Source organism: Lycorma delicatula, chromosome 2, assembly GCF_047948215.1.
Source record: "Lycorma delicatula isolate Av1 chromosome 2, ASM4794821v1, whole genome shotgun sequence".
NCBI lineage: Eukaryota > Metazoa > Arthropoda > Insecta > Hemiptera > Fulgoridae > Lycorma > Lycorma delicatula.
In genome coordinates this window covers 80,277,511-80,302,002 of record NC_134456.1, presented here as the reverse complement: position 1 = coordinate 80,302,002, position 24,492 = coordinate 80,277,511, and the positions used below count along the sequence as shown (strand labels likewise).

At 26.8% G+C, this 24,492-nt stretch overlaps 1 protein-coding gene across 4 annotated transcripts in view; it reads left to right on the top strand.

Annotated features, from left to right (window-relative positions):
- The window catches only part of LOC142320205 (uncharacterized), an 804,138-nt gene extending 793,970 nt beyond the window's left edge, over nt 1-10,168 (top strand). For 3 of the 4 annotated variants that reach the window (XM_075357894.1, XM_075357892.1, XM_075357893.1), the window contains 2 exons: nt 1,721-1,854; nt 9,598-10,168. In XM_075357894.1, the coding sequence (XP_075214009.1) occupies nt 1,721-1,854; nt 9,598-9,729 (266 nt within the window). In that variant the 3' untranslated portion in view covers nt 9,730-10,168. The remainder of the gene's footprint in view (nt 1-1,720; nt 1,855-9,597) is intronic. The other variant, XM_075357891.1, reaches the window with a different exon arrangement.
- Nucleotides 10,169-24,492: the final 14,324 nt, after the last annotated feature.

Here is a 24,492-nt window from a genome sequence, read left to right as displayed (position 1 = left end):
TCTTGTTTCCGGTGTCCTTATGAGATGACCAAAGAAAGAGATTCTTTTTTTCCGCATAGTATCAGTAACAGGCTCTATTTCTCGATACACCACCTCATTTGGCACAATCCACCATTGGCCTTCTTTTTGGTGTTTTTTATTGATACACGTTCTGACAATTCTCTTCTCTATTTTCTGAATTTTTTCAATTCGGTTTTTCTGAGTGATTTTGAAAAGGTCTCGCTTCCGTAGGTGACTTCTGGCTGTACTACAGTTTTATAATGTTTAAGTTTTGTTTTAACAGAAAGGCATTTTTTGTTATATGTTGACCAAGTTAATTTTTGGGATTTAATCATTTTATTTGTCCTGCTTTGCCATGTCACTTTTTCATTTAAATTATAAGTTATTATTTCCCCTAGATATTTAAATTGTTTTACTATTTTAATTTTCTGATTGTTTACCGTAATGTGCTCTATTACCAGAGGATCTATGGCCATTAGTTCAGTTTTTTCAAAAGAGATATGAAGCCCTATCTTTTGTGCTAGGTTTTGAAGGCTCATGATTTGTGTTTTGGCTTCTTGAATATTATTTGCTAAAAGAGCGAGGTCATCTGCAAATCCTAGGCAATTTAGTGTGATGGAGTTTTTCTTAGTACCCATTTTTATATTTTTGGGATTTATTTCATACCATTTTCTCATGACAAATTCGAGGGCGCAGTTAAAAAGGAGTGGTGAGTGGCCGTCTCCTTGCCTCAATCCAGTTTTTATGTAGAAGGGTTGAGAGAGTTCAGCTCTGAATTTCATTCTGGACTGGGTATTGGTTAAAGTTAATTTTATCATGTTTACGAGTTTAGGGTGAAAGCCCAAGTTTCTCAGAATATTCAGCATGGATGGTCGGTGTATACAATCATAGGCCCTTTTAAAGTCGACGAAGGTGATTATTAGTTGTTTTACCTCTCCATGGCCTAAATCTCTCCATGGCAACCTCTCCATGGCCTAAATCCCCCTTGGTATTCCCCAAGTTCCAGTTCAAGTTGGTCTTTACATCAGTTGTATATGATTCTCGACAGGGTTTTGTATGTGCAATCCAGGAGAGATATGCCTCTGTAGTTTTCCGGATTAGTTTTATCCCCTTTTTTATGTAATGGATGAATGAGGGCTGTGGTCCAGTGTTCTGGAAGTTTTTCTTCGTTCCATATTTTCACGAGGCATAGATGTAGGGAAGTTTTGACTGAATAAACTGATGAGTGTTTCCAGAGTTCTGCGAAAAGCTGGTCTTCTCCGCTTGCTTTGTAGTTTTTTATTTCATTTAAGGCTGCGAGAACTTCTTGAGTTGTTGGCGGGTTGATATTTACTGGTGAAGTTTTAACTGGAGTTTCAGTGTCAATCTCAAAAAGCTCTGGGGGGTCGTCACAGTTGAGGAGTCTATTGAAGGTTTCTGCCAAAATTTCAGCATTTTCTTTATTGGTGTGGGCCATATTTCCTTTTTTTCCTCTCAGCATAAGGGTGGGTGGTTCATATCTTTGAAGAGCCTGACCAAAAATTTTATAATAGTCTCGGAAGTTAGTTTTCTTGGAACTTTCTTCTATTTGCATATATATATATATATATATATATATATATATATATATATGTATAATGGTAAGTATGATTATTATTGTGTTAGCTTTAAATAATGAGAAAATAAATTAATTATGACCAGTTTTTTTCATATCATGGAAAATAGGAATTTTTTTTCACAGAGCTCTGTGCTGCTGCAACAAAGATCCAAGCTTCATTTCGAGGACACCAGTCACGTAAACAGCAGGATATGAGCAAACCAGAAGAGAAAACAGAAGATGAACTCAGCAAAGAGATGGAGAAGCTTGATCCAAAGGTAAATTCACCTGTTGATAATAAAACATTTCTTGAATAAAATAATAGTTTTGTATTATAGCCTTTTAAAACTGAAATATTTACTTCAGAGTGGTTTAATAATCCTCAAATTTACTGATAACACTCACACCACTGTATGATTCCTTCTTTTATTACGATTTTATTACGTCAGTTTGTTTCTTCCTAAGGTTAATTACGCTGATCTCATAGTCCTTAGAATTGAAGTCCCTTTCTCTACCCTTACTTTCTAAATTCTAGTGGCTCCTTCCCAGAGTACCTGCTATGGAAAATAGACTTCAAAGTTTCTAATTAAAGCTTCATAAAGTGCTACTCTGTACATTTACTTCTTCTGGAGCTCTGTTTACTACAAGGAGTAATGTATTGAACCTAACTGGTGTTTGCAGGAAATAGTTGAGAAATGGTTAACATCAACAGTTCTCATATAGAATAAATCCATACTTTTACAAAGCAATCATAAAAAAAAATAATGTGATTTTAGCAGAGTTGCTGTTTCAACTTAATCCCCTTAATTATCTCCTTGAGATTTTGTTTGAGTATTAATAAGTAATTACATAATCAAAATGCCTAATAATGACTTAAATTTAGATCTTCATTGAGTAATCAGCTCAAGTAAAGAAATTATTCATGTTGAATGTAAAGTAACTTTATCTGCTTCTTTTATATATGTTATATTAGGACATAAATTATAAAACATACCTAATCAGGACAGTGGAACTGTATATAGAAAGAAACTAAATGGCAGATCAGTATGGAATTCAATAATTTTTTACTTTTCAAACAATTAACTTTAATAATAGTGTGTGAAATAAGCCCTAAAGGCCCTACATAATACATTATCTATGAGACATCAACACATCACTTGGAAAAGTATGAACTTCACATAATTTGGGACAAATGAAACTAAAAAGACAAGAACATCTGGACAAAGATTGATGAAGAAGATTGATATTGGCACATAAGAAGAAAATGATCAACAAATTAGCCCCATTGCATCTCACTAGCATTCACAAATCAGTATCCTGTGGTAAACACAGATAATATAGTACTCTGAATATCATATATGCTTGGTATATAGCCTCAGATCTAATCATCTCATTCTGAGAACTCAATGCACATCATCACTTGCTGGCACAGAATGGTCTAAGTGTTGGTTAATGTATGTTTAGGATATTTAGCGGATTTCATTTGTTAATACAACACATAAATTGATATGTTATTTTTTATACATTTTCATTAAATATCTACCACTTCTATTTTTGTTACTTCCTTGTCATCCCATTTGTAAGTTGATAAAGTTAATTGATTTTTATGTTTGTTATACTTACCTTTTTCTGTTTTTTGATGGATTTTGTACAAATTTTAATTCTTTTCCATTAAATGATAAGTGATCATACATGAAAACGTGGAAATATAGAGTCTGTGCATTACTACTGAGATCTGAATTTAAGAAAGCATTAAAAGATTTAAATGGCAGAAAGGCTCCTGGAATAGATGGAATACCTGTAGAATTACTGCGCAGTGCAGGTGAGGAAGCGATTGATAGATTATACAAACCGGTATGTAATATTTATGAAAAAGGGGAATTTGCGTCAGACTTCAAAAAAAGTGTTATAGTCATGATACCAAAGAAAGCAGGGGCATATAAATGTGAAGAATAAAGAACAATTAGTTTAACTAGTCATGCATCAAAAATCTTAACTAGAATTCTATACAGAAGAATTGAGAGGAGAGTGGAAGAAGTGTTAGGAGAAGACCAATTTGGTTTCAGGAAAAGTATAGGGACAAGGGAAGCAATTTTAGGCCTCAGATTAATAGTAGAAGGAAGATTAAAGAAAAACAAACCAACATACTTGGCGTTTATATACCTAGAAAAGGCATTCGATAACGTAGACTGGAATAAAATATTCAGAATTTTAAAAAAATTAGGGTTCAAATACAGAGATAGAAGAACAATTGCTAACATGTACAGCAACCAAACAGCAACAGTAACAATTGAAGAACATAAGAAAGAAGCCGTAATAAGAAAGGGAGTCCGACAAGGACGTTCCCTATCTCCGTTACTTTTTAATCTTTACATGGAACTAGCAGTTAATGATGTTAAAGAACAATTTAGATTCGGAGTAACAGTACAAGATGAAAAGATAAAGATGCTATGAATGAACGGCATAGATGAAGAAAATTGTGTAGGCAGGCCACGTTTGGAGTATGTAAAACAAATTGTTGGGGATGTAGGATGTAGAGGGTATACTGAAATGAAACGACTAGCACTAGATAGGGAATTTTGGAGAGCTACATCAAACAAGTCAAATGACTGAAGACAAAAAAAAAAGCATTACTACTGATGCTGTACAGTCAGTGAATAATAGTAATGTTTTGTACATGTATGATAATGCTACTAAAAAATTTTAAATTTTTATAAAAGGGATTTCTAAAAAATTGGTATTAATATAATATAGTAATTATGGTAAGGATCTGGGAAAGAATTTAATTTGATATATTAATAGGTTAATGTGTAAGAAAATTTATTGTAAATAAATTTTTAATACTTCAAATATTAATAGAATAATATTGTTATGGAAATTAGGAAATTTTATTAATTATTCTGTTTCTTGGATTAGAATATGGGTAAGTTATGTACCTTGTGTTAAATAGTGCTCAGGCCAAAACTGGTCTGGCATTTAAATTTTATAGTCATATTATAACCCACAAGTTAATGGGGTACAATCCATTAGCTATGTAGGTATAATCTTTCATTAATGCAGTATCAAATGAGAAAAGTTATTTAGAAGGTAAGCCTCCACATTCTCTCATTCAAGTTCTACATAATTATATCTGTTACACATATTTATTTAATTCTATAGATATGTTTAATTTTATATCAGCGACTACTGTAATTTATAACTGCTGTAATTGGTTATTTATTAGCCTGTTATATGTATGTTCTTTTTTTTCATAAAAAGAAAGTTACAGTTTATTTTATCACTGTTCATCACTGTATTTTACTTATGAAGTCTATACAAACTGTAAAATCAATTTATGTTTTCCTTAGGTGGATGTTAATCAGCAAAGAATGTTTGAAAAAATATTATATTTCTGAATCATGCATCCATCAAATTAAAATTTTTACCATTTATTAACCTTTGAATTACTTTTAAACAAACACATTTTATTTTAAGACATTTATAATGATATATGGTACATAATATTTTTTAATAGAAATAAATATAAAAATTTCAAAAAATTCGAAGTTGTTTTACAAAACGAACATTTTTATAAATATAGAACAAGCACTTCATTACAATTATTATATTCTCATCTCACATGTGTAACAATTGGGTGTGTAAACATTCTGAACCACAGAACAATAAAACAGTTTCTTACAAGAAAATTTTAATTTTTTTCATGGAAAAGTATAAATTTATGGTATTATTCTATGAAAAAAAAATAATAACCTTAAAAAGTAATTTTTTACAAGTTCCAGTTTTACTTTGTTATTGTTTACAATCTAATATATAAACAAAAGGTTAAATAATTTGGTTCAATAGATATTTGAAAATGTTCATAAAATTATTGAAAACATGTTTACAACAATTCTAAATTGAAAAATACATCGAAAAAATACACAGAATAATCACAAACATAAAATAATCCATAACTTTACTTTTTAAGTATAGTTTAGTTTTTATCCGACCTAGTATATTTTCATTTTTTCTTGGAAATTATATTTTCCATTTCACTGTGAAAATAAATTGGTCTTCAAATATTCTTTCACATCATTTATCAGGTACATGCTGCTGATATAGAGTTCATCAAATAAACCTCTGTTGTATCATTATAGAATGAGACATGTTCATAAACATACATTTCATACCTGTGAAGCAAGATCTGCTTTTTGAACATCATTCCCATAGAAGTATATTTAGCAGTTGACTGGTATTTTGTACTTACCCACAGAGGAAAGTTTGTGATTTATAAACCATATAGGTTTGACTTTCTTTAGAATAGTTTCAAACAAGGTATTTTTGTAGATAATGCCACCATTTCATTACAATATTGTGAACTGAACATTTTATTGTAACTGAATCGATTAGTTGTTGGAGCTGAAACACAAAAAAAACATGATTTTTCACAAAATTTATCTTAATTTTTAGAACCATAGAATGACCTGAATTTCTTTTTTTTAATGAAACATTCAGCATTAACAATATTGAATATTTTTTAATATTTTCTGAGTAATGGTTAACATTCATTTAATAGTGAACATATTCTTGACTTTATAACCATTAGATTTAGATTTTTTTTTATTATAATCTCTTACCCCAGCTGAATTGAAGTGATGTGTATAACATAATATTTTAATATAGAAAGAGATACAATAATTTGTTATTTTACACTACCTATCTCAGTCTTTCTTATGGATGAGAATGAGATACATGTATTCAAGGTATAAGAGGCAATCAGAGCTACTTTCTCTCAGAGTAAGGTATTTTATATACAACCAGTTCCTCAGATAAAAAGAATAAAGATGTCATACTTAGTGGGCTAGGCTTTCTGATGTGCGACTGACTATATGTTTGACTTGGTGATGAAGGTGACAGCAGATAACCTTTCTTCTCTCATTTCTTAATAAGTCTGGCTTGGGGGTATTACTCCACAATTTATTACAAAACTCACTTCCTGACCACCACACTATCCACTTCCCACATTCCTAAATTCAACTCAAGCCTGCTACAAGAAATCTTACATATTATTATCAAATAGAAATAACCAAACTTTAATCTCCTTCAGAATTCCTTCAAATTAGTCAAACTTGCGATGTATAGGGATAGTTTATTGAAATTTTTCAATGCGGTAAGTAAAAAATCTTTTATAATCCTCAAAATTTGCTTGTGGCACAACCATGGTTTTCCATGATCGCATCCTGGTCGAATAAACAAGGGAATTTGCAATTGTCTGCCCTCCCCTAATGAAGAAAATGCACATAATGTGGAAAATGTAAAGATGCTTAAGTGGATGTATACTCAGGTTTTTTAACAGGGAAAAGTATGTTTATATCTTCTCACTCTACAGATCAGCCTAATTATCTTTTCTGAGCTATAACAATTGGTTTTATTGCTGAACAATAGGTACCAGCCGACACACTTATCCCATATTGCAATTTACTCTTTACTAATGCATAATATACAAATTTCAAAACAGAAACTTGGCAAACAAACTTTAAAAAATACATTTTATGCAAAACTTTGTATACATGTAATCTAACCAAATTGACATGATCTTTCCAAGTACAGTTCTCATCAACATAAACACCCAGATATTAAATAATAAAAACCTTTTTTATATTTACACATTGAATGTAAATTTCATCAGTCCTCTGAAGATAATTTTTACACTTAAAATAAATGTTGCAAGAAGGTTCCTGTTTGTTTCTAAAATTAAAATGAATTTTAAAATGAATCCCGGAGGAATGGCTTCGTGCCCTTGCGATGTGTAAGTCTGCAGAGGGAATTTGATCAAGGTACTCGATTATGGTAGTATCCCAGGTGGCTAGGGTTCCGGCTTAGGTATTGGATTGGCTGGAAATAGGTGCATTGGCATCGTTCCACATTTATATTGGTATTGTTTGTGATTCAATTTGGGGCTCCCGCTGGTGGGGGTAGCTACACTGCCGGGGTATGGTAGCCTGTGCGACCAGGGACATGACTTCCCTCCGCCGGTGGCGGTCCTGATCGTGACTTGATAATGCCACATGAAACACCTTGATGGAACAGGGTGGGGTTGTGGGGTTTGTCACCGGCTCCTGCGTGGACCGAAATGAAGTTGCGTTTCCCTTGTTAAGTGACTTAAACTGGTCGAGTTATTTGGGTGTATGTCTGAATTTTTATGTTGCGTAAAACACAATTTTGATTGGTATGAATATAGCACTGATTTAACTTTAAACTCACTCATTTTATGAGGCATTGACAATCACGATCGGTGTTGTCAAATCTGTACTAGGCGCGGAGTTCACGCTTCGCAGTTTTGGTTAGTTAGTTTGAGGGAATCATGTTAGGTTGGAGGTGAAAATGCCCGTTTGAGGCCTACATGAAGGGGGAATTTGATATGTATTTACTGATGCAAATGTCTGCCAAGGCATTTACATCGATGGCATCCCAACCGAGGCCTGGCTGATGACTGTGAGATGTAATCAGTTAGAGGGTCTAAAGACGAACTCTGGTAAAGCTTCCTCAGGGGTTGGAACAGAGCGGGTGATATGGCGACTGGTAACATCACAAGGTGGGTGTCTTCCCCCTACAGGGTTGGGATGTGGACAATGAACATTTGTTTACTATCCAGAGTTCTTTAGTTTTTATTGAAGTAACTAATTACAGGGAAAGGAATTTACAGCACCTCTATGATTAATAGTGAATCCCTCCCTGCTTTATCATTGTGGTGTTATTTAGTAAAATATTGATCATGTAATGTGTTTTCAAACAAGCTTTCAATGGCACACTACTAAACATCAGAAAAACCCAATACTTCAACTATTCATTATTATAGAATAATAATGACTATTATTATTTTCTATAAATAATAATAATAAATTTGTTTATTTTAAGATTACACAATAAATTGCACAATATAAAATTAAATTTAGTATTTATTGAAATCTTATGTGTGCACCAGCCATTAAATATGATATGCATCCTTGTGTGCCAGTATGCATGAATAAATTTTCTCTTATATAGTTGATGGAATGAAACTTTCTTTTTTCTTTCCTGTATGATTTAAATTCAGAATAATTTTTCTCATTTGAAAATGATAAAAAAGCAGTAGTAATTAGCAGTTAGTATTTCTTTGTCATATAACTTTTTAAGTAAAAATTTAATAAAACAAAGTCAAGCTGTTTTTTTGTTTAATGATGCCCTCAAGTTACCTTTTCAAAATGTACTAAACAAAAAAATAAATATATATATAAAATGCATGTATAATTTATTATAAATTATACATAATTATATATAATCTTTAATTGTATCTACTGCTTTAAAACTTATTTCTGATTTTAGTACTACTTGTATTATATGTATTTTAAATGCTAATACTTTTACAGACAGTAATGTTTTCCCTAATTTAACAGTTTTCATCTTTTCTAATAAAGAATAAACAAAAATAACTACTTTTCTTTCATTCATTAACTATTTTTATAAAATAAAGTGGCATTGCATATAAGTTGGTTTAGAATACAAATAAATTGAGATGTAAAGTGAAATAAATCAAGATCCAAAGTAGCTTGTAGAATCACAAGAAAGGATAGTTAAACTTTTTACAAAAACAGAATTTAAAGATTACAATTTCCAATTCCTTTCAGAACATCTAGATAGCTATTACAAAAGTTGTTCAGTTCTTCATTACTGATATCCCAGGTAGCAATGTGTTAATGCCTTATAGTTTGAATTAGTTTTTAAACAAATTGTACACTTGTAAATTTCATATTATTGAAGGTAATACTCAAATTTCTTGGGCTTCATGTGTAAATAACATCTGCAAAATACCATTTTGTATGTGTCTAGTTTTGTAAGGTGATTTACAAAGTTTGGTTCTTTTATCTGTAGTACTTGTTAGTTCTACATTGGCCAGATTGGATATACTCACCCATAAATGTAAAGAACATTGTTTTCACTCATTCTGTATATCGTTATTGAATTGCATCGTTTTTAATTATGTTAATTTGTATTTATTACAGCAAGAAGAAGAAGAACTGGACATAGATTTGACTGATCCTGATCTTCATAAAGCAGCTACAAAGATTCAAGCATCTTTCCGTGGGCATAAAGTCCGCAAGGAAGGAGATGGTGATGGTAAGGCCAGTCAGTGAGAATAAAATGTTATCGGCTGCCTTTTCCACTGCATTTTATTGCATCAAATCTCTCAAGCAGCAGTTGCTACCTTTAGTCGTAATATTACAATTGACTGCGTAATTTCTTTGGTCGCATTTTATCATTTTGCTACAGATTTGAAATACAATTTTTTTCCATTCCTTATTTTTTTTAATTATATTTATTTATTTATCAATAAATATATTTTAATTATAAATTAATATTTAAGCATAATAATGGGCATTGCATTGTTGACATGTTAATATCAACACATTTCTTTTGAAAGATATAATTCAAAAAGTTAGTAAAGAATTAATGTTAATTCTTTCTTTCACTTACACAACAGAAAAACAAAAAACAAAAAAAGCCATATTATTTTATATCAAAGTATACTGTTTTAATTTATTTATTAGATTTGTGTTTAATAATGTATGTGCAATATTTTTTTTTAAATTGTTACCCGCAGAACATATTCTTTTATTTTTTTTTTCAATATTTATAAATTATTTTTTGCATCTCTTTACATAAGTTTGATTTATATGTGGAACACCAAACAAACAAAATCTGTAAATATATATAATTTTACTGATTACTATATTCTATCTAAAGTTGTTATATAACATGCTTTTATTAAAGTAAAATAATTATATCATTATAATTTTACTTCTTTTTAATTAAAAGGATTGTAATAAAAGTAGATTACAAACATAATATAAAATAAATATTTTCTCTTAAATATTATGTTCCCTTAATTTTTAGATTAGTTATTTGTTATTTTTAGATTTTCATCAATATCTAAAATCTTTTTAAAAAAATAATCCATGAAAATAAATCTGTGAATTTTTTTTTAAACAGTACGATTACTTCTTTGTTATTTTTTTATGTAAATTATTTAAGTTGGAATGAAATATTTTATATAACATAATTTAAATACATACATTTAAAGGAGTATATTATTGTACTTGATTCTTATTTGTATTTTGTCATTTAAAGCAGTCATTGTATAAGTATTGCTGTTTAAATAATTTATACTAATTTAACAATAACAGAAATTAAAGATTTTTTTAATAATAAAGCAATTATAATTGAAAAACTGTTTGTTTTTTATCTATTTTTGTCCAATTTGTTAATGATATTCCTCATAGAGTTCTGCAATTTAGGTTATTCTGTTATTCTTATTGTTTATTAACATATATGATTTATGTTATTCTACCAATTTTTTCAATTATTGGTATGAAATCATGCATTTAAATATATTCTAATCTCCAAAACTTTTATTTCACTTGTTATTCTTTAAATTTGACTAGTAATTAATTATAATTTTTAAAGAATAACAGAACTGTGCATCTTTATTTAAATACAACAAAAAGTCTAAGGTTTTTTGGTATTTCATCAATATTACCAAAAATAAGCACCCTAATTTGGATTACTTTCTTATATCTGAGAGGTTTGCCTGTATTATACGTTTGTACTTCATAGGCTAAAGATATAAGTATGTGTATGATTATTTATCTAGACTCCAGATAAAAAGATAAGTTGCATATTACAGTAGGCTATTTAAAAAAATTAAATTTGTTTCTTGTTTTGTTATTGAATATAATTTTTGTGGTGTCTTAAGGAGTTCAATGTATAATAATAGACCCTTTTTTAAAGAAAGTCAAAATTAATATTAAAATTCTGATATTTCCTTTCATTTTTAATTCAAAAGTTAATTTTTTATTTTCTTAAAATTTTTTAAATTATTATAGCAACCTGCAAGAATTAAGTTGCAACAGCTACCTGAAATTTCCTATTAAAAAAAAATTGAGTACGGCTGTTAACTAATTAAATAAATTATTTGTTATTAGAAAGTAAAAAGCAATTTAGGATTTCTCATTAGGAGTGGATTTAGAAACTCTTTTTAGCAGAGAAACATTCATTGATGAAGTCAGAAAGGAAAATTTTACTCTCGGAGTAAAAATTTTACAACAATTAAATAAATGGAGTAATAATTTTTTCAATATTTAATTGTCAAGAGGTATTTTATAAAAAAAAATGTTTAAGTGTTAAAAATGTTTTTTTAAGAACGATATCATCCTTTGAAATAGTATTGTGATTTATTAGTTCATGAAGCATTTTAGAAAAAACATTTTAGGGACAAAAAACTAAGCAAATAGAATTTTAGAAATCATTTATGTAAAATATTCTTACAGCTGGTAACTCAGAGGAACACTCAGGTAGGTGTTCAGTGTGCAGTGTGTGCAGTGATGCATATTTTCTGTAATATTTCCCCCATAATTACCTTTTAGTTGCACCTTTTGATAGTTACTCATATTTTTTCCTTTAATCTTAGACTAATTATTTACTTAACCAATTACTTAAATCCACACCGTCTGATTTTTCTTTTTATTTATTTTTTTTTTTTTACTTCTTATGCTTGTATTATGTATTTACTGTAATTAAATTTAACTGTATGTATACCTTATTTAAAATTACAATTTTGGACTTAAATAATACATTTTTCTTACATAAAAATTACAAATGGAGTTACATTAAGAATGATTAGTGTACTATGTTACAGAATGATACAAGGCAATTAAATTTTGTAATTCATTCAGACCTACAGTTATTTATTTTCCTGGTAAATACACTCCAAGTAATACAAAAATTTCAGTTTTTTGTATCAAATATAGTGATCAGAAGATGTTATCCTAAAAAAAAAATGCACTTGCTGACAAAATAAACAACTATGGAGAAATATGTGCTTAACCATCAGAAGTTGAATCAAATAATACTAATTAAAATTTCATGGATGATCAGTAATTATTATAATTATTCTAAATAAAATTAATTAAAAATAAGTTTACTTTGTACTTTATGTACGTTTTAGGGTTCAAAATAGGATAATATATTCTCATAATAAAATTGAACTAACATTTTTTTTTATTGTTATTTTATTTATATTATACATATAATCTGGCTTTATTGCCCTTCATTTAATGGGAAGAGCTTTAATAAATAAATAATTAAATACCTATATTATATTATATGGATTTATATTATTTACATAATCATATATAATATATACAAGTAGTTAGCAAATAATTAATAATGTCCATTAATAAATAAATAATAGCATTTTAATTTATTATAAATCAAAAGTGAATGAGAAATTTATAACTGTAATGTGTAATTATAGTATTATTCAAATTTGATTAATTAATTCTTTTTATTGTATCGACTAATTTGGTATTATTAAATTCGAAAACAATAATAATGTTTTGCTATTAATCTCATCATAAAATCTTAATTTTTGAAATGCTGTATTTTCATTTGTTTCAGAGAAAACATATAAATTTTTATGGCAGGTTTAAAAGTAACTGTGTTAAAATAGTTACATTATTATAGACAGTTGATATGCAGTACAACTCCGTTAATTCAAATATTTTACAACCAAAAATTAAGTTTTCTAAAAGATTTTTCTTATAGAAAATCATATACACATATTTTTAGAAATATTAATACTTTACAGTATATATATTGTATACTGTTACTAAATATTGTGAATTTTAACTGATTGCTTTAATTATTTTCCAACTTGTTATAGATAGTTCTTGGTCATTAATATGTAAATATATGTTTTTCCATTAAGGAATAAATAAATTCAAAGTATGTGCACATAGAAAAAAAAAAAATGATAAATGGAAAGGTTAACTATAAAAAGTAACCTGTTATTCATTATGGAAACCTTGTTTGTTAGGAAAGTATGAACTTGCCAGTTCAAACTTTGTACACATACTGGCTTAATCTATATTTAGATTAAATATTTAGATAAATTTTATACAAAATTTATTCACAGTTAATTTGACAAACGGAGGTTGTACTGGATTTTTTCCCTAGAATTCCATTCAGCTTTTAATGGGAAGTCAGAAAAGGATTATTTTATCTATAAATCGAATTTATACTAATAATATTGCAGTGGTTTCACCTATTAATTTCTTATAGACGATGGTTTCTAACGTTAGAGATTCAACACTTATAAGATGTAACAGGATATATATATATCAAATATGTGAACAGATTTAGTTACACTGATTTGGAAGAAGGTACAAAGTCTTTATAATATCAAATTTTATGAAAGTCCAAAAAATAGGAAAAAATATTGGTATTTAGATGACAGAGTTGATACTATGTTTACAAAGAAAACTTATTTCTATAACTTCTTTGATTAAGCAACGTGTATTTTAAAAGATTTTCAATCCCTTAGTATGTTGTTGTGACATAAGTCTTATTTAAGGCATTTCATTTTATTTTATTCTTAAAAATCAAACAATCAACAATATCATTTTGAAAAAATGAATATTAGTTGCATGGTAGGCTAAGCCAAAAGCCAGCCTTAATTAGGCTCTAAGTTAATAAAATTGGTGATTTTTGAAACCCTCCAACTAAATCTACCCATATGTTTCAGAAAAGGCATCAAATTAAAGATTAAATTTAAACTAATTTTTTTGCCATTTTTAAAATTTAATTACGTTTCTCAGAATTTTGAAATAGCAATGAACAAAAAAGGTGATTTGTAGTAATAATGCCACGTAATAATAAACATGTTTTGTAATAGTATAACCTGAATAATAAGCAACTGGTAATGATAAGTTCAAAAAATGTATTTTTTTATTTCAACTTAAAAATGATAAAAATAGTAATATTTAAAGAAATATATTTGTAGCTGATTGTAATTAGGTAACAGTTACAAAAAATATACACGTTCAACACTAGATGCTACATTTATTTCATATTTATATCACATTTATTAACATAAAACAAAATAATTTTTAAATGCATGTTCCAGTGAATATATATTTTATATATTCTAAATTTAGAAAGTAAACTAGATAAAGATTCAGAGGTAAGAAGAACATTAAATACGTCTGTATTCTGATACCATCCTCTGTAAAATCAAAGAAAATTAATTTTCATTATGTATAATATGAATTTACACACATTGTAAAGTTTGTAATTCATAAATTACATTGCTGAGTGCAAAACCAAGACAGCTTAAATGTCAGTTCATATCTTTATAGAATATTATAAATATTAAATAGACTACAAATTGGATCCAGTACAGATTGGCTTTTTAAATAATAATCTGAGAAAAAAAATGTTCATTAGATAAATGAACCTCTTAGTCTTAAAAAATTTGCTATTTCAGCAAAATTTTTTTTCTCGGTTTTCAATTTTTTAAGTTTCTCTTTTTTATTGTACAGAATTCATACAATATTTATGTGTTAACAGCTTTCCTTACGTTTATCATAGGGTAAAACTCTAAAAACAATTGTGGAAAATATAAATATTCCATAACATTCCTTTTATCAAATAAGTATTTCTTTGATCACATAGAAAGTTTTACAACATGTTTGTGTTGTAAAACACAAACATTAACTTAACATTCTATATCTTAACATTCAACTTGTAACTTGCTGACTTCCCCTCCCATTTTAGTAAAATATATATATATATATATTTTTTTTTTTTTTTATTAATACACCTCTTTTTTGATAATTAAAAAAAAAAATGATATGTAAGATTTTGAATATTATAATGTTTTTTTTTTGTTGTTTTTTTCAGAATGTGTAATTAAATCGAAATAAACTGTAAAAGGTTTGGTGTTCTACTATTTTATTTTAAAAAAATAAGTCAATATTATTGTTAGTATTAAGATGTTGTGAACTTAAAAAAGGTTACTGTTACATTATTTACTATACATAAATGTTTCAAATTTTGTAGCTGCTTTTAACTGTTGTTAATATAATTTTGTTAATTGATAATTAATTAAATGAATTTAATATTATATTTGGCATAGAGACCATATTATTATTATATTAATGTATAATATTATTATAGTTTACTGAAAATTAATTGTTATGAGATATAACTATTATTATTAATATAATAGCGTTAAGTAACTTATTGTACCTACTGTAAAAATTTTAAAAAAGTAATAAAATTTGCCATGTATTATATTTTAATTACATATATAAATAAATATATACATTTATATTCAATGTGAAAAAAAAAGTTAGATATTAATAAATACATTATTTTCTATTATCATTGTAATTATTATAGTGTGGTTTAAAATGGTTAATATCGTATCATTATTATTATTTTTATTATAATAAAAAAAATATAATTATTATGTATTTATAAATGCATTATTAAAGTGTTCATCATTTTTATAAGTTAATTAATTATAAAAGTGGTCAAAAATATGTATCCTAATGTAGAATTAATCTGGAATAACAATGTACATAAATTTTTCTTATTGAATTATTTCTTATTTATTGATTCATTCAACTAAATTATCTGATTTATAAATTCTATCGATCTCACTTAAATTCTAATCATCTTATGCTATGAATTATCCTATTTGTCTTCCTACCTAAATTTTGCTATATAAAATTGTACTGTGCTAGCTTCTTCAGTTAATAAAATATTTTCATGTTGTGATCAAAGTACATAAGTAAATTATCATGGTTGTAGTATTCAACAGAGTTGATGTTTGAGAAATATAATTTTTATTTTGTTAATATCATGGCTGAAGCACACAATTAATTTTTTATTGCATTTTATTTTATTACTTACATTTCTTACTTGTTTGTTTTGTCTTTTATTTCTTTTGTTTTATACTTTATTCGTTATTATTACAAGGTATTTATTTAAGTTTATTGTTATTATTACAAGGTATTTATTTAAGTTTACAAAGCATAATGATTTGGGATTTAACAATATTCTGCTGAGATGATTTACTTACTTTTTTAATGTTTTATTTTTGTTTTTTTTTATAAGTTTTATTACCTAATTCCAACTGAATTACAAACAGAGGTGTGTGCATAATAATAATACTATACCTTTAAAATGAATAATGTTTGTGAGATTCAGTATCTTTAATCTCCAAAGGAAGTAAAACAAGCAGTTTTTCCAATATGGCAATCTACACAAAAATAAACAAATAAAATTTTTTTTAAAAATCAATGGAATTATTCATTTATTTGTCTACATGGCATAAATAAGCATATAACAGTTTCTATTTTATTATATTACATTATTAGTAAAAATTGAATTTTATTTTGTCTGTTGTATGCATAAGAACCACTGTATGAATGGCCGGCCCTCTGTTTCAACTATATAACCAATAATTCTGTATGTTAACTAACTACTATATCACTTAAAGAAGTAAAAATAAAACTTTAATAGTTTGAATCTAGTTGTCTTTTCCTTTAATCTATGTTAGTGGTGATTACTATGCCACTATTATATGGAGCCTCTCCCTTTTTTTCAAGTGGATTACTTCCCAGTGTTTGGGCACCCTCTATAATTGACAGGAAAATAACTCCATTTAAAAAATACTTGTTTACAATAATAGACTATTTGTGATCATTGTTACAATTATACAGAGTAAAGAATGTACTTTTAAATTTTAATTAATTTATCTCTTAATTACATAAAGATTGAAAAAATATTTTTAATTTTATTTAGTAATACAAGTATGTTTTTAATCAGTAGTAGATATGATAATTATTAAAAAAATACTTTTTTTATGTAATAAAATATTGATTATTTGAGGTAAATCTCGTTGATTTGGATATCAGAAACATAAGTCTTTACCAATTTACCAAAACAGTGATAAAATCTGCTGTTAAATTTTAAGAAACAGCATTGTAGTCAGTTTTTATTATAATAAAACTATAAGTAACCTAACAAAAATTAATTTTTATCTTATTTTATTTATCTACCTCAAGAATACTTTTGATATAGACAACTTCTTTGTTATGACATTTTTTATGAACTCCACATTGCATCATGGAAATATTTTAATTGTATTGTTTTGTCCATTTTAGCTATTGTAAAAAATTTATCAATTAAAAATAATCAGATTATTATCTTATCCAACAAATATTATAAAAAGTAATCACAAATATTGAACCAAATAACAGTTCAGGACAGCTTCCTTCAGCATGAGCAAATAACATATGATTATTAATAATTTTTCTTTTAAAATAAAAATCCAAAGATAATGCTTTATGAAAGCTCAGAAGCTTTTAAAATAATGTCAAATTTTAGAATCAGTACAATCGTTCAGGTTTTATAACACTGGATATATCTGAAGAAACTCAAATTCACAATGAGTAATGTGAGAAATTCTAACATTTTTTTAAAATACTAGTATAAAGTATGTTCACCATATTTTTGACCCTTCTTTTATCAATATAATTTAAGTATTATTTATTAAATTATTAAAAATTTAATGATAAAAAAGTTAAACTGTAATAACATTTTTAAAAATAAAACAGAGAAGTTTTTGATAATGCATTCAAATTTTTGTGTTTTGATTTATACTTTCTTTATCAAAGCATTTTCTTCTGTTAATATTTATTTACTGTTATATCCAATGTATTTTTTTAAAATTATTATAATTATAGTAAATAATTACATTGCAGAATAAAAAAAATTATAAAAACATTATTTTATTAGTAATGGGTGTTTTTAGTTCAGTTTGTTTCTCCACCCATCAGTTTCTTTAAATGATGTACTAGATGATACTTTTTTCAAACATACTCATCTGACAGCTGTTTTTGGTATAGTCTCTTGTGCTAAATTACATTTTTTACATGGAGTATGGCTCTGATCAATAAAATGTGGTTTAAAATTATATGCTTGTACCTTAGTTCATATGGCACCTCAGTTAGATCAGTTCATTCCTGCATTACAAATATTTCTCTGATCAAAAAAAAATCTTTATTATAAATATAAAATATTTATTTTACAATGTATTTTTTTATTTTTTATAATTATTAATTTCTAACTTAGTATCTGTAATTCAAAATTGTAATCATTTTAAACTGTTACGGAACAGGGTCTTGACAGTTTTTCAATTTTTTTTTATTTATTTTAAAACTGGTGACAGATTGTTATTGAATTATATTTATTTTTATTAAAATTTGTACTTTTAGCTCATATTACAATCACTTTATTAAAATAAAATACTATTTAACAACAATACACTATCTATATAATTATTATTACCTAGTTAAAATTACTAACATTGGTATATAAATCTGAAAAGTGTTACAATTATCCTTAATTGTTAATAACTTAAAGAAAGGTGCACTTTCCTAAACTTTTGCCTAGAATTACAGTAGTTAAGTACATATTATAGAATAAAAATTATATCATATTATATTACTTATACATATATACATCTTGTTAGTATTTTTATATAAATATAACTTAACTGTACCTTTATTAATTAAAAATAATAAATATTATTATGATCACTCACTTTTAGACTTTGCACTTACCTATGATAATTTATTTTTAAAAATGTATGTTCTGGTAGCTCAAAAAGTTAGTGTTTACTGTACAGTATTTAACAGTTGCTACAATTTACTGTAAGGTAAGAATAAGGCCATTGCAATTGATTTTTTAATAATTATACAAAAACCTTTACATTTTTGTAATAATAAAAAAGCATTTAATTTTTTTAAATTTACAAATTTTGTTTGTAAAATTTATACTGCAGTAGGTAAAAAAAAAATATTTTAATGTATTCTAATGTAAATAATGAAAAATACTACGTAACATAGTCAAAATAAGTAGCATACAGTAATATTCAAAGAAATTCTATCTGCACATACATTCATTTTAGCCCATGTGTACTGTCATGTAATTTAATTTTTTTAATTTTGAACATAAACTTAAGTTTTATATATATATATATATATATATATATATATATATATATACATACAGATATATTACATGTTTTTTTGCAATAGATACTGTGTTTTTTCTCTTGGTTGCACTCTTTTTTATATAAATTTATTTTTGTGAGGAATGGTCTCTACAATTAGGCATCTTCATATTTACTGTCCAAAGTTACTACTTTCCAGTTAGTAAATGCACTTCTTCTTATATCATGGTATAATTTATTCAGAAATCAAAAACACATTGAAACATAGAGGAATTTATTAATACACACACTTAATATTAACTTTTAATATTAATTAAATACAGCTTTACCAAACATTATTATGTGATGTATTAGTTAGCACCTTCTCTTCTGGATTTAAAGCATACATTAACATTTTTTTTGCTTCACTGAAAAAAGTTTAAAATCTTTTTTTTTAATGTTCCAATATTTTGAACTTATTACTTTAGAAATACTTTATAGTGATGTAAATTTAGATAAATTTGAAAGAAATTTGTTGCTTAATCTGAAGTATTACACAAATTAGAAATTATTAAAACTCTATTACCCAGAAATAAGTCTAAATACAAGAGATATTTTAATTAATTGAATTGTTACAATATGAATGATCGTTATAACACACATTCAATATCTTGACAAAATCAACTTAGAAATTATTTTTCAGAAAAATTAGAAATAAAATCCACATTAAATATTTTTTTATGTTTATATATTAACTAAAAATATCATATGTTAATTTATAGAACTTCAGTTCAGATTAAGTTAAAAGTTTTATTTTATTTGTATTAACCTTGCTGAGTAGTTTTTAAAAATGCACGCAAAATTCTGATCATTAAAAAAAGGATTTGTTTAATTTATAAGTGAAAACATTAACTCAGATAGTTCTAAACATAGAATAAGTTGACTAATTCATTACAATAGGTAGCTGAATCAGTTGTTAACACTTTTTGGAATATTGTTTTATATAATTAATGACTGAATGTGCAAACAATTTTTTCCATCTCATTCTCAACAAAGTTTTGATATCTGGGCAAATTCAAAGTATGAGTTGATATGCTCAGATAATATCTGTTGGCTTGATATTATCAGGTCGGCGATGGATTACCGTGTCAAATGGCAAAACAAGGCCGAATGAATAACATGTGAGAATTTCATATACTATTTGGCAAAAGAAAGAAGTGCTGAGGGCATTTAGGGTGCTGCCTGGGCTTTCCCAGATTCTTCTTTTGTTGGTTTTGTAGTTGCTAAGTTTTTGATCTTAGTTTTTTTTATTGTAATTACTTGTTAAACTCACTTCTTTTACTTCAGGTAGGTAGTGGATTTCAGTTCCTTTCCTTATTTTATTCACTCAGTCTTGTTTGACATTAAAGTAAAATGTGTTTTGTTTTTAGTTTTGTTGTTTTTTTTAGGGATAGTAGCACACAGATGGGAATATCACATATGGCATTCGCATTGGTGGCATCCTGACCGAGGCAAGAACAAGGCTGAGAGATGCATTTTGCCAAAGTTTTGAAGATGACCTCCGGTGTAGCCCGTAAGGGCTAAGTATGGAGAGTGTGGTGTGGCAACCAAAACTGTCACATGGTGGGTGTCTTCCCCAATCGTATCAGGATATCTGAGAAAATTAAATTTTCCTGTTTATTGTTTGTTTTTTGGGAATTGTTACATTTTTATTTTTATAATTCAATATTCATATGATTACTAATATATTTTTCATTAATGTAATAATGTTAAAAATTGGCATTTATTTGTTCTTCTTTGGACAACAAAAAGAAAGAGATATAAAGCACTCCAGCATTAATACATCTAATTTATGTTTATCATTACAAAGACTAGTTTGACATCCTCAATACTTATGTGCAAATTTTGTGATGCTACACAAATCATAGCAAGCATCAGGAAGATATGTTAGCAAGAGTTATAGGAATGAGTACTCCTTTTATAATTTCAACACTTATAAAATGTTTTATTATTGATAAGTATATTTTAAAGAAAAACAGTTTTATTTCATTTCATTTAATTAAAACATGTACCATGGTCAAACATATTCCATGTATTGCTTTCTGTGTGTACAGAAATGTTTAATATATTATCTTAAAACATCTCAAATTATCATGATGTTTAATAAAGTAAAGTTCTTAAGGTTGCCAATACTTTTTAGCTCCAGTATTACAGCTGTGCCTCGATGTATTATGTACATGTTCAAGAGAAAACATAAAAAGTGGATTTCAACTTAAATTTTGCAATGGCTTTCTTACAATAAATTTTAGCCTTGTAGTAACATAGTAATTAAATCATTTTATTTAATTGATAATATTGTCACAAGGTATCTAATTATACTTTTACTATTAGTCAGTGCTTTAACACTGCAAAGAAAAAACATATTTAATTAATATGTTTGTTGCAATGAATGTTTATTTACTAGTATTGTTGCTTTTATAATAAAGTTATAATTTAGTACTTGGAAAGCTTGTATAACTTTATGATGGAAATTTTTTTTAAAGATTTCATCATTTTTTCATTTATTTTTTCACAGTACTATATTCAATCAATTTATTAAGATTTTTTTTTAATATGATATGTTTATTAGAAGAAAATTATTTTTTCATTCCATAATAAAATATCATTATTTATTCAATTAAATTCTAAATATATAAGAAATTGTCCACTAATCACATACTAACTTAAGAAACTAAATTTTTTTATTGTAATTTGTTCCAAAATGTTAATGAAATATGGAGTCAGTTGATACATTATCAACAGATTCCAATTGACTTTCAAACGTCAGCTGGAATCTTAAACCCTACGCATCACAAAATGTATGCTGCTATCTGCCAATTAAATAATTTCTTAACATGTCTGGTTCAACAGCTCAGTTATTAGCACCACTAACTCTTAGACTGAAGGTCCTAGGTACAGGTCTTGGCAAGAATGTGAATTTTCCCAGAGCTGTACAGTAACTTAGTCTCCTAATCGTTAAATGTCATATGCTTAAAAAAAAATACAAAGTTTCAGATCTGCTAAAAAATTAAGAAATTTTGTTAGTACTATCACTAAGAAATTCATACAGGTTTTCTGCAACTATTATTAAGCTGCAATTACAATAAAAACAGCAGTGTGAGCAGTAAATATCACTGCAGTGCCGCTAAAGTTTATCTTCCAAATATCTATACAATAAATAGTTTTTTGAATATGAAGTAAGTGACAGTAGCATGGAAAATGATGTCATTTGGTTATTGCAGTCATGTAACACTTTCTACATAAAATAATAACGTAAACTAATCAGTGTTTGTGTGGTACTGTCACTTTACACTCACTTCTTGCTGTTCATATTTGAATCCATATCCTCTCAAGCAAGATACATGAGTAAGTATATTATATAATTCAACCTGACCAGCTGTTCCAGTACTCTGAATGACAACTGAAACCTTCCTGCTTATGCTCTTCTAAAATCACATGCAGTTACGTTTATTTTTCTACTATTATTTTTCATATGTAAGGAATTACCTAAGTACTTCATTACAGTTAAAAAGGAATGTTGGAAATGTATACAAACTTACCAAAGAAAAGGGCTACACAGTATAAAGATATACTACTTTATGTGCAAACAACCTTTGACTAATCAGTTCAATGTTAATGATTTAAAATAAGCAATGACAGTTGCAGAAAGTAATCTTTAAAATAAACCAAATAAGAAAACATTGTAATTCTCAAAATCTATTAAAAGATATAAAATCTGAACATTATGCTCTTACATAAATAAATTCAAGTTGTTATGTATATGAAAAATTATTAGTGTAATCTATCCATCTTCAATGCCTTAATCTTCTAATCGAGAATTACATCTTTGTCTCAGTCCATGAAAGGGAAGACCCCTTTCAACTACCTGGATTCTCCACTGATATTGTATACCTTATTTAAAATAAATTATAATCAATTAAAATTAAAAATAAGAAAAAAGGTTAAACATGACGTAATTAATTTTTTCTCACTTTTTTAGCCACTACTATTTTTAAAATTATATTTTTAAAAATTCAAATTCTATTGTATTTATTAAAAAATACTACTGTATTTTACTTAACCATTCTTCAGTAAATAAGCATAACAAATAAAAGTACTTATAAGACAGATAAATGTGTATCTATTTAATTATTATTAAAAGAAAATGCGTTGTAAGTTATATTAATATGCATGGTAAATATAAGACTGTTATTACGATAACAGATTAGATTTTTATAACCTGTTTACTGGCAGTTCAATTGGTAAAGTCTTTCTAACGTATTTATGTAGAAATTAATTATTTTGAAACTTACTATTAACATGTGTACGAAATATCTAATGGTGTTTAAATAGGTAGTGGAATTGATAATATTGTTTTTCTACTTCTTCAATAAAATATTAATAAGTACATCAAATTGATGTCAGTAGAAATAAAATGCAATAATACTGCATTTATGTTTAATTCATGGAAACAATAGTCATCTACTGATAATAAAATATAGTCTTTGTAACATAATGAACATAATAGCCAGCCAGGTGGAAATGTGAAAGAAGTTACTGACAACTCATCTTACCATGAATTTTATAGTTTGAAGGTTAACATAAATAAAATTAATAATCTACTCCAGAATTTTGATGGAGTTTTGTTCAGAATTGTATAAAAGTTAAAATTAATTGCCTTTAGCCGATTTAATTACCAGATTCTTCTTAGATTGAGGTATTTCATGTGTAAATATTACACCAACATGTGTAAATATTACTTAGTGGAAAGGTTATTTTAGTGTTAACACTACTTTAAGTGAAAGAATGCAGTCGCTAACTATTTCAAAAATTTAAGAATAACATTATTTTGCCTTTGAAATTATACATTACAAATATTCTTTAACTGTTGAAAGATAATTAAGAAAATTTGTAGTATTCAATTTATCACTTCATATTAATTTAAGACAATTATATTGATATCAAAATAAGATAAACATTGCCAGACATCATAATTCTTTTTAAAGAATGTATA